The 12,525-nt window shown below is 34.6% G+C and overlaps 1 protein-coding gene across 1 annotated transcript in view; it reads right to left on the bottom strand.

Annotated features, from left to right (window-relative positions):
• Window positions 1-8,230: 8,230 nt before the first annotated feature.
• Window positions 8,231-12,525, bottom strand: part of LOC136030935 (replication factor C subunit 5-like) — a 38,969-nt gene continuing 34,674 nt past the window's right edge. The window contains exons 7-8 of the mRNA XM_065710044.1: window positions 12,093-12,170; window positions 8,231-8,480 (exon numbers count right to left, since the gene is read on the bottom strand). Coding sequence (XP_065566116.1) covers window positions 8,317-8,480; window positions 12,093-12,170 — 242 coding nt within the window. The 3' untranslated portion in view covers window positions 8,231-8,316. The remainder of the gene's footprint in view (window positions 8,481-12,092; window positions 12,171-12,525) is intronic.

Consider the following 12,525-nt stretch of genomic DNA (forward strand, 5'->3'; position numbering starts at 1 on the left):
TGACGAAGAGAAAGATCTATGTACAGATTTCACAAAGAAATAAATCAACATGCTAAAAATCTGACGAACAAAGCCAGCACGCAATAAGTTCCATGAACAAAATCAGTACACGACAAGTTCCATGAAAAAATCTAGTTCACTAAAAGAAATTGAAAATGCAATATGTTTCTCACGAACAAAAATTGGGACACAACAGGTGTCACGAGCCATCATCAACACGCTGCAAGTTACATGAACGAAATCAGTTTGGAGAGGAGAGAAAATGAATGTACAAGTTTCATGAAGGGAAAATAATCATGCAACAATTTTCACGAACAAAAATCAGCACACAAGAGGTTCCAAGAACAAAAGTCAGCACGCAACAATTTCCATGAATAAAATCAGTTTCACGAAGAGAACAAATCAATGTATAAATTTCAAAAAGAGAAGCTCCATGACATTCCATGAACAAAATCAGTTTTGTGAGGAGAAAAATCAATATACAAGTTTCACGAAGAGAAAAATTCAGCATGCTACAAATTTCACGAACAAAATGAGCAGACAACAAGTTCCATGTTCCATGAACCACTAAAAGGGTGTCATCGGGGGTTGGTACATTGTGCTATACAGACCTCAACTGCTAGAAGTCTTCAGAAGAAACGCAAATGGGGATTTTTTATTAAGTTTAAACGATCGATCCTTAGGTAAACGAATTTTTTTGCATGAAAATGTTCGAAAAATGTCATAGATGTGATAATACATCCTAGAGCTTCTCATTTGTGTCAAGCATTGAGTGTCACATGCTTGGCATTGCCAAGGATCTTCGCAATTTAGCATGGAAATAGCAAGTTTCCGTTTTTCAAATAAAAACAATGATCATTTTTAGTTTATAAATCTATTTTGAGATTAATAGCTTAAAAAACTTTAGGTCTGATAATACTCACCAAAAGAATGTCATTTGAGGGGGAATTGGGGAGTCATCAGAAGAAACGCTATTTGGGATTTTTTTTTCATAAAGTTTAAGCGATTGATTCTTGTTGAAAGGAATATTTTTGTATAAAAATGCTCGAAAATGTGATATGTATGATAATGCTTGCTTAGATGTGTTTTTTGTCAGCCATTGAGGGTCACAGGCTTGGAATTGTCATGGAACATCGCAATATTGTAATGAAATGGGAAGTTTCCGCTGTTCAAATAAAAAACAATGGTCGTTTTTTAACTTATAAATTTATTTTGAGGAAAACATTGAAGAAACCCTTAGGTGTGATAATTGCGGAAGATTGTCATTGGGGCTGATACATTGTACCACGCAGGCCTCAATTGCTAATAGTCATCAGACAAAAATGCTAATGCGGACTTTTTAAAAGATCAATTCTTGAGTAAACGATTTTTTTGCATAAAAATGCTTGAAAAATATCATATGTGTGATTATTCATGCTAGAGGGTGTCGTTTGTTAGCCATTGAGTGTCGTGGTCTTGAATGTGCCATGTAACATCACAACCTAGCAACGAAATGGCAAGTTTCTGCTGTTCAAGTAAAAGCAATGGTAATTTTGAAGTTTATAGATTTGCTTTGAGGGTAAAAGCTTGAAAACAATCTTAGGTGTAATATTATGCGCAGAATGGTCTCATCAGGAATGGTAAGTTGTGCAACGGTGGCCTAAATTGCTAGGACTCATTAGTAGAACCTCTAATGGGAATTTTCCCGTTAAATTTAAACGATCGATTCCTGTGTAAACGAATTTTTTTGCTTAAAAATGCCCAAGAAATGTTATATATGTGATACTGTTCTTAGAGGGTGTCGTTTTTCAGTCACTGAGCTTCACAGGCTGGGAATTGAGAGAGCATAACACCAAGAAGAATGAACCAAATAAAGATTTAAGTCACATGTCTTGTGCCGTCATTTTCATTTATTTTGAGCAAACTTAGAAAATATCTCTAAATATCCTCTAAAAAAAATGTTTTCCTATGTTTTGAAAAAGTTTATATCATTCTCCAGGAAAAAATCTCTAGAAATTCTATAAGAAGGACCCTCCAAAAGGCTTGGATCATATCGCTAAGAAGTGAAGAATCACTTCGCAAGGGTTTATAATACGCTTCTAAAGCAATACTTAGCAAGCAGGTGCACTTCAAATATAACCAAATTCTAATAATCGATTTTCCCCTCTGGATCTCAATTATAGCAGTCATAGGAAACACGTTATCAATATTTTAGTCATTCTCGTAAGCGAAACATGGATATTCTCCACGTGTGGAATTTTTATTTCGTAGACTCTCTTTCCCGAATCAAAATATAAAAAAATAGATTGCCGTTTCAGCTGTCTAGGGCACAGTTCCATTGAGTAGAAATAGTCCTTTCGAATGCTAATGGGGACAAAATCATTAGAATATAAAGGTTCCCTGACAGAAAAACTCCTTCAAAGAAAAAGAAATCCCGAAGAAAAAATATCTTAATGCATTACGTAACAATGATGTGTGTACCGTCATTACGTAACATCCCACGTGTGCACTGCCATTACATAACACCCACGTGTGACCACTGTCATTACGTAACACCCACACACAAGATTACGAGATATCCCCAGTGTCCACCGTCATTGCCTAGCACCCCACGTTTGCGCTGCCATTTCGTGACATCTCACGTTTGCGTCGCCATTACGTAAAACCTACGTATACACAACCATTACGTAGCACCCGTGTTTGCAACGCCCTTACATAACACCACGTGTGCACCGTGCTCAGTTACAAGTGTACACGTGGGGGCTCATATCATATTACGTAACATGTACCTGCACCTCTTAGAAAACATTCTCTTTTACGTAACATGCTCCTGCTTTCTGTCGTCAGAAAGACACGATAGGTATTCGTTTGAAACCAGGGTTCCGGTTAAAAGCAGGGCTCCGTTTAAAAGCAGAGATAGGACTCCCGTCAGAATCCAGGGATATGTGTGTCATAGAATCCATGGATATGCGTGTCATAAAAACATATGATGTAACATGCACCTGTGTCTCTTAGAAAATATTCTCTATAACACAAGACAAACCTGGGTCTTAAAGAAGTTTTGAAAAAAGTGTTGGGATCGGGATTCGAAGGGATAGGGCTGTGGTTGGAGGCCTTACAGCATCACTACTAACTTCCGTTTTCTAGAGTTTCGGTTACTATTGATCTGGGTTGCTCATAAAATCATACATACAATCAGGAGATCACGGAAAAAAGCAGTTAAAACCCGACAAACAGAAAGACAAAACGTGAAAAAGCTGATAAAGGATACAATATAAGCAAAAAAGTGTGAAGTAAAGAATTGTGGGAACCCTAGCAGCCATTTCCAGGATGGGGGAGGGTCGTTATTAGAGGTAAATTTAAGCCATATTAAGAGATAATGTAGTACGCCATAATAAGAGATAAATGTCTTGTTTCTTTGAGTAAAGACTATGCATTCCTGATTGCCAAGTATCATAAACATTATAAAATCGTGAAATCACAGAAAAAAATACTTTATTCCCAATAAATGGAAAAACAAAACGTGAAGAAGCTAATAAAGGATAAATATAGGCAAAAAAGTGTGAATTAAAGAACGAATTTGGTATTGAGTGCTGTAGCACCCAATTCCAAAGGGAGGGGAAGGCTTGTTATTAAAGGTAAATTTAAGCTATATTAAGAGATATTTCTGAGAGATTTTATTGAAAATGCCTCCTTTTTTCGAGCCAAGACTAAGCCTTCTGATTTATAAGTACGTATTTCAGCAATATTTTTCTTCATATTTGGCATTATGTCGTTACAGGTAAATTTGAGCCTTAAAAGATAAATTTAAGTCTTTCTCCTTTAAAGGAGAACTTTTAAAGGGAACGCTCAATTCATTAAGCCATGGCTAGGCCTTCCTGTTTGACAAGCACACATTTGAATCGTAATTTTGCATTTTTTTTTTTTTGCACAAGCCATTCAAATATTTTTATGATAAAAATTATACTTTGAATCCAGTGGTTCCTGTTTTTGCAAGTCATCCCCTCGTGATACAACATGTTAATTCAAGCCATCGTGACAATATGTGCCTGGTCCTTCACATCCCTGTGATACATATTATCATTCCTAAGGCAATTTACCAGATCTTTTCTTGATATAAATTGTGATTTTAGTCTACTGGTTCGTGTTCTTGCAAACCATCCCCTATTGAAACGACATGTCAGTTTATGACAGCGTGGCAATATGTGGCTGACCCTTGACACCCCTGTGATACATATTATCGTTCCTAGGTATTTTTTAGACATTTTCTTGATAAAAATTTTGCTTTAAATCCATTACTTCGTGTTTTTTCAAGCCCCCCCCCCTCGTGATACACCATGTAAATTGACGCCAACGTGGCAATATGTAGCTGGACCGTGACATCCATGGAATACTATTATCATTCCTAAAGCATTTTTCAGATATTCTCTTGATAAGAATTATGCTTTAAATCCATTTATTTTTGTTTTCCTTACAAACCCCTTCATGATACACCATACCAATTCACACCACCATGGTAATATGTGGCTGGTCCGTCGCATATCTGTGAGGCATATTATCACACATAAGACTTTTTTCAGACATTTTCTGATAAGACATCCATTAACACTAGAATCGTTAATTTAAACTTAAATGATAATTCCCAATAATGTCTCTTCTGTTGAATCATGGCATTTGACCTCGGCGTGCCACAATGTACATGTCCGACGTCACCCTCTGGCATGCACTGTCCTACCTAAGGCATTTATAAGCTTTTTTCTTGCAAAAATTAGCTTATAAATTAAAATTGACCATTATTTTTATATTGAACTATGGGAGTAACAATTTCATTGTTAGAACGTGTTATTCCGAGGCAATTCCCAGCCGGTGACACTTAATGGCTGGAAAACAGCACCTTATGGTGTTCATTATCACGCATAAGACACTTTTCAGGCATTTCCGGCAACAATATCTGTCTACACTTGGATCATACGTTTAAACTTAAAGAAAAATTCCCAATAGCGCATCTTCTGACGACTCGTGGCAGTCGACACAAACGTGCCAAGAAAAACGAACACGCACGAACAACCATGCACAAGTCAGAAAAACAGGCACACACAGTCATACACACAGGCACGGTGAGAGACTGACAAAAACAAACAGATACACACAGAGTAAGGCACACAAGTAGTGATAAAAAATCAGTTTCACAAGGATTCGTGTACAAATTTCACAAAGATAAAAATCACAAAGAATAAAAATCAACATACAAGTTTAACGAACAAAAATAAGCACGCAGCAAGTTCCAAGAAGAAAAAAAATCAGCACGTAACAAGTTCCATGAACAAAATCAGTTTCACAAAGAGAAAAATCAACATGCAACAAGTTTCACGAACAAAAATCAGCACGCTACAAGTTCAAATAAAAACAATGGTCATTTTTTGGTTTACAAATTTATTTTTGAGGGAAAATGTTGAAAAAACCCTTAGGTGTGAAAAGTTCCATGAACAAAATCAGTGTCACAAAGAGAAAAATCAATGTAAAAGTTTCACAAAAAGAAAAATCGACATGCAACAAGTTTCACGGACAAAATCAGCACGCTACAAGTTCAAGTAAAAACAATGGTCATTTCTTAGTTTGTAAATTTATTTTGAGGTGAAAATGTCGAAAAAACACTGATGTGTCATAATATGCGCTAGAAGAGTGTCATCAGGAGTGGCATATTGTGCCACACGGGCCACAAATGCTAGGAGTCATCAGAAGAAACTCTAATGGGGATTATTATTAAGTTAAACAATCAATTCTTGTGTTAACGAATATTTTTGCAGGAGAATGCTCGAAAAAATGTCATACGTATGATGACGCTTGCTAAAGGGTGTGATTTTTCAGCCATTGAGTGTCATGGGCTGGGAAGTGTCATGGAACATCACAGTCTTGTAATAAAATGACAAGTTTTCGCTGTTCAAATAGAAACAATGGTCATTTTCTTCGTTTACAAATTTATTTTTGAGGGTAAAGGCATGAAAAAACCCTTAGGTGTGATAATGTGTGCCACAAGGGTGTCATTGGGGCTGGTAAATTGTGCCACACTGGCCGCAAACGCTATTAGTCATCAAAAGTAACGCTAGAAGGGATTTTTTCATTTAAGTTTAAACGATTGATTCCTGATTTAAAGGAATATTTTTGCATGAAAATGCTCGAAAAATGTCAAATGTGTGATAATCCATGCTAGAGGGTGTTGTTTGTCAGCCATTGTGTGTCACGGGCTTGGAATTACCATGGAAAATCGCAGTCTAGTAATGAAATTGCAGCTTTCCACTGTTCAAATAAAAAAATGGTCTTTTTTAGTTTACAAATTTTTGAGGGTAAAAGCTTGAAAAAACCTTCAGGTTTGATAATATGCACCAGAAGTGTTTCATTTGTTGGGGGGGGGGTATATTGTGCCAAGCTGGCCTCAATTGCTAGAAGTCATCAGAGGAAATATTAACAGAGATTTTCATTAAGTTTAAACGTATGATTTCAAAGGAATAAATGAAGGGAATACATGTTGTTGGTTGTCCAATCAACTTGGAACTCTTAGGACGTCAAGAGTGGTACAAAAGTGGCACAACAAACCGGCAGTTCACCGTTCTCCTTTCAAATAGCTTACCTGTCCTCCGCGTTTTACTTACATAAGGAAATGTGAATTTGTCATACACGGCATTCATAAGATTTTGCTTGTACAGTAAACATTTAGATATCAACAGACAGTTTTCTCTTTATCACAAAGAGTAACTAATGAGCAAGAATAGTAAAACTACCTCAGGAATGACACGTTATATAATTGTGCTAATTGGCCACCTTTTATTCGTTTCCGATACTTGGAGGTTCTACAAATATATTAAATGAAAACGGGCAGTTACATATTGGGTTGTAAGAAGAAAACTAGCATCAAGTAAAACAGAGCGGGATGAATACCCATAAATTCAACACCCCTTTCTTGAGCTGACCTTTCTTGTGTCAGAAACGTTTTTCCTTTTTTTGAAGCGTGTTCAAAATTTTTCTTTAGGTGTGTCCACTGTAAGAAAAAAAGCCGTAAGGTAGAACAGCGCTAACTGAATACTCAAAAATTTTGCTTATTTTCTTGATTTTTCGACCTCTCTTATTTCAGGCAGTTTTCATTTTTAGATGTTGAAACGTTTTCCTTTTTCTTCGCAGGATGTATGTGAAATAATTAGACTGCGCGAAAAAATCCGGAAAGTAGAACTGAATATTAATAAATTTGTCTTGAAATGATTTCCTTTTTCTTGTTTTTACGCAGGATAAATTTGAGATATATATACTGCAGATAAACAAGCCGGAAAAGAGAATTGAAGGGACTGAATATTCATAAACTCGGTTAGAAATGTTTAATTTTTTTCCCAGGATATATTTGAGATATATAGATTGCAGGAAAGCAAGCCGGAAGGGAGAACTGAATATTCATAAACTCGGCTTGAAACGATTTCCTTTTCTTGTTTTTTTCGCAGGATATATTTGAGATATATTGACCACCAGATGTATCCTGCGAACTGAATATTTATTAACTCGGTTAGTTTTCTTTTTTCTTGTTTTTTTTTTCGCAGGATACATTTGAGATATATAGACCTGCAAATATAAGGACTGCAGGAAACCAAGCCAGAAAAGAGAACTGAAGGGACTGAATATTCATAAATTCGGCTTGAAATGATTTCTTTTTTCTTGTTTTTTCGAAGGATATATTTGAGATATATTGACCACCAGATTTATAGACGGCAGGAAAAGAAGACAGAAAGAAGAACTGAATATTCATAAGCTTGGCTTGAAATGTTTTCTTTTCTCTTTTTTTTTGGTCAGGATACATTTGAGATGCATAGACCTGCAGATATAAGGACTGAAGGAAATCAAGCCAGAAAGGAGAACTGAAGGGACTGAATATTCATAAACTCGGCTTGAAATGATTTCTTTTTTCTTGTTTTTTCGAAGGATATATTTGAGATATATAAACCAACAGATATACAGACTGCAGGAAAATAAAACGGAAAAGGGATTGAATATTTATAAACTTGGCTAGAAACGATTTCTTTTTTCTTGATTTTTGCAGGATATATTTGAAATATATAAATTGCAGGAAAACAAGCCATTTGAAACTAAGTTTTGACTTGACATTAAAAACTCTTAATGAGAAGACATTTTTGTCAGATTTTTAAATGTAGATACACAAAATAAAAACTTAACATAAAATGCCTGTAGGCTGCAACAAATCTTAACAGCATTTGCAAAACAGCTTATTTATTAAAAATTAATCACTGTGTAAAAAGGCACAAAAATGAGTAAATGTAAAAAAATTCAGAGAGAACATTAAGTGGCAGCAGCTGCATCTTCTGCCACTGCATTTCGAACAGTTTGAAAGGTGGCAACTAGGCTTGACAACTGAAGCTTTTCATTGGTTCCAGCAGCCAAACGAACTTCGAGTTCTGCCAGCTTTTCCAAAAGATAAATTCGAACTTTTGGTGGCAATTCAACTACAAAAAAATGAAAAAAATAAAATAATAACACACTGGTTTCTCTATCCTGTCAATATACTAATTTGTCAGCTTTACGGTTCGCTGTAAAGGCGTTAGGAGGGAAAAGAGAAGCGCTACCCCACAAAGACATTATGAAACTCCTAACAATTCCAATTTCTAGTTCAAGTTAAGGTTCTTTGCCCCCCCCCAAGGAAAAAATTGGACAGCGTTGCTAGAGGTATCGAAAGGTCATGGACCAGAAGGAAAAGAAAAGGAAAGAGAAACGCTACCACGCAAAGACATTCCCAACTTACTAAAAAAATATATAAATAAATATATATATATATATATATATATATATATATATATATATATATATATATATATATATATATATATATATATATATATATATATATATACAAATATATATATGTGTGTAAATTAAATAGTGAATCCTTTGTTGATAATACAATTCATATTATCGCTAAAACAAAATGAATAGACTCTTCAAAAATTACCGATATTCGTTTCGAAAGTTTTATTTAAGCATCAAATTGTTAAACCGCCAAACCAATAAAATAAAAAACGAAAGTTTTGACGAAAAGTGTAATTTAATTTAATTACAAAATGCAAATGAAATTATTCAAAGTTTTCTGCTTCATTTCTTGTGACCCTAATTTGTGTTGTGATATTCTTCTGTTTTTGTTAACTTTGACAGGTTAGAGAGTCCTTTACTGTTCTGAGTCCCTCTTCTAATATTAAAATTTTCCAGACTCTTTTAGTGTTATTATTGCATTTACTTTCCTTAAATAATTCCTTCTTTTCAAATTTTGATAATCATCTTCGAATGAATTGACAATAGGATAAAACCACAGATTGGCTATCTGAATACATATCATATAGTATGGAAATAAGCCGCCAGGCCTATAAAGCAAATGGTAGCAACCAATAGCTGTAATAGAGAAACTAACAACAACTCACAGCAGTACTAAACCACCTAAGGCCAAAAGAGTTACATACACTCTTTCTCCATCCCAATCCATTCAATGTCTCCCCTTTTACACCCTTCCAAGAAGTTATAATTTCACTTAAATCCTTCCTTACGACCACTTTCGTTTGGCTCCAGATAGTCAGTCGAAAAGTACAATTAACAGTCAAGAGCGATCTTAATACACATGCAGACAGAAATAACCGGTTTTGCGTGCTTCAAGCACCTTAGAAGACCTTTGCTGATAGTATGTAAGAAAAAAAAGCTCACTAAAACACATGCTGTCTCTAGTTTATGTAAACTCAAAACAAAAATATATAAGAATATGTATATAAGGAATTATTCCACTTTTTAATCAACTTAAGTTTGTCAGTTTTGGCTGAATCTATGCGAGGTGAGGATTCTTAGACTCTTCCACCAAAATTAAAATCTGTGACTTTAGTTTGAAAATTGATATTATCGATGATATTTTTGGAGTAAATTTGTTTGCTTTTTTGTTTGATATATATTGTATTTTTCTGATGATAGCTGTTGTATATATACTGATATGTCCGCTTAAGTTTTATTCACTGTCTTCATAAATTACCTTATTACCTTCTCTTGTTCTGTATAATGGAAAGGCGGTGTGGTCTTCATCAGCATTTATGTGACAAATTGAAACATATGTTGGCAGGACAAAGCTCAAATATGTACGAGCTTTGAAAATCTTTTTCAATCCCTTGTAGTTTAAGAGACCACGCTTTAAACCAAAAACCTCTATTTTGTTGGATCTCTATTTTCTATCCTTTTTTAAAGCACCAATTTTACAACTAACTTAGTTGTTAGGGTGAACAATAGATTCATTACCCCAGTAAGTAACGGGCAATGTAAAAAGACTTTGCAATAAGAAAACAAGTAAGCAGCCATTAGGTATCTAACAAGGGTGGTGGCAATCTCTGTGATAATGGAGAAGCAGACCTAAATAACCGTTTTTTTCTGCTTCAAAAACCTTAAAACCTTATGAGACCTTTGCTGGCAGTGCGTAAGAAAAGGGGACAAATAGCTTGCTAAAACACATGCTGTCTCTAGTATGTTATAAGCTAAAACGTATGTGAATCGGACGGAGTTGGTTTAAGAAACGAGTTTTACTACAAACGCCAATTTTATTGGATGTGATTCTTATTCTTTTTTAAGCGTTAATTGTTGCAGCTAACTTATTTGTTAGTACGAACCATGAATTTATTACCTAAGAAGGTACTGAATAACGTAGAAAGAAATTGCAATACGAAAGCAAGAAAGCAGCCATCTAACAAGAGCAGCGGCAATCCTTATTTTACAAGGATTGCCACAGTTTTAAAATAATTTTCCCTTACAACTCTTTCGACACGACGAGATGAATTGTGTTTTAAATTTGGTGTAGGTATTTTGTCAAATCGAGGGCTTCGTGAAATCCTCCCCCATCCCGCCTTAGAATCTCCTTTTGCACTAACGGCTCCCGCGACAAGTAGCTCAACCGGTACCAAAATTTCAATCGGCACACGGCACATGTGTTACGCAAGTAGTTTTGTTCACTGGTTCGTCAAGATTTTTAATACTGCACCCACTCGTCAATAATTGTACCTATTTATTTGCTTTAGTTCATTAATATATTTATTCTTTTTTAAGTTATTTTCTTTATTTTGAACTTTTTTTTTATATAGATAGTTGGATATTTCAATGTCTTCGGTTTATGTTTGACTCTCTGATCTTTCAAGTCAACATATAAATTTGTATGACGATAGATATGGCTGTGATTTTTATATGTTTAGTACCTTATGTTTTAGGATAAGATAAAATATTTATTTCAAAAAGATCTCCATCACAAGCCCTCAAAGGGGCAAATTCGGATTTCGGAGTCGACAAAATACATGGTTGCACTAACAATGCAAAAAACAACAACGACAAATAAAAATCATAATGAATAATCAATTATGAGTCTATAAATAAACTATAATAAGCTAATTAAAAAGTTAAAAAGAGAAAAACCGGTCAAACTAAACTTGAAACTAGACTAGAAGTTTCACTAAACTAGTATTCTAGTACACTCAACTAGTATTCTAGTATATTCTAGTACACTAAACTAGAAGTAGCCATAAATAACCAGTTTGGCCTGCTTCAAACACCATAGACAAACTTTGTTGGTCACATGGAAGAAGAATCACAAGAGGCCTGCCAAAAAAATTATTTCTGTAGCCTATTATAGACTAATACGTCTATGCAGGACCGTATCTAGCATTTTTTTTTTCGAGGGAAGGTTTACACATAAAAAAACTTCAAAAACGCATCAAAATTTGTTTTTTGTTAAATTTTTACAAGCCGTACGAACATTTTCTGGGCGAGGGGTTGAAACCCCCTACCCCTCTCCCTGGATACTGCCTTGCGTCTATAGATAAAACCTAGCTAATGCATTATTTCTTAAAAAGTTCATAGAATCTACTTTAGAGCTGCTCACATCTACTTTCGACAAACTACATTTGATAAAGTAATTATAGAAACAAACAATACAGAAAGATAAAATTATCACGAAAAAAAAAGAAAAAAAAGAAATGAAACCATAGAACAATTCAAAAGTTTAAACAGCCGAATAGTAAAAAGCAAATAAAAGAGGACAACGTTATTACCTTTGTGCATAAACGCATGCAACTCTGACAGAATATCAGCTAAAGCCAGGCCTTTCAATATCTGTAAGTCTCGAACTTCTGAAAAAAAATTGAATTCGAATACAAAAGACAATAAAAGAAGCATGTGCAAAATTTAGCGGAGAAAATGTACATTTTAAGCATGTGTTGCGAAAAACCTTCATTCAAAACAATTCTATTTAACCTTGTCTGTTAAGAGGATAAAGAAAAATTGCTCATAAAAAAAAAACAATGAAAAAATAAACATGAAAAAGTTTTTTCAATTGAAAGTAACGAGTAGCATTGAAACTTAAAACGAACAGTGATTACGCATATGAGGGGTTCTAAAAATACTTTAGCATAAAGAACGAGGTATTTAAGAGGAGATAAATACCCCGCTCTTTATGCTAAAGTATTTTTAGTAATTTCAATTATT

This window comes from Artemia franciscana, chromosome 9, assembly GCF_032884065.1.
Source record: "Artemia franciscana chromosome 9, ASM3288406v1, whole genome shotgun sequence".
Classification (NCBI taxonomy): Eukaryota; Metazoa; Arthropoda; class Branchiopoda; order Anostraca; family Artemiidae; genus Artemia; species Artemia franciscana.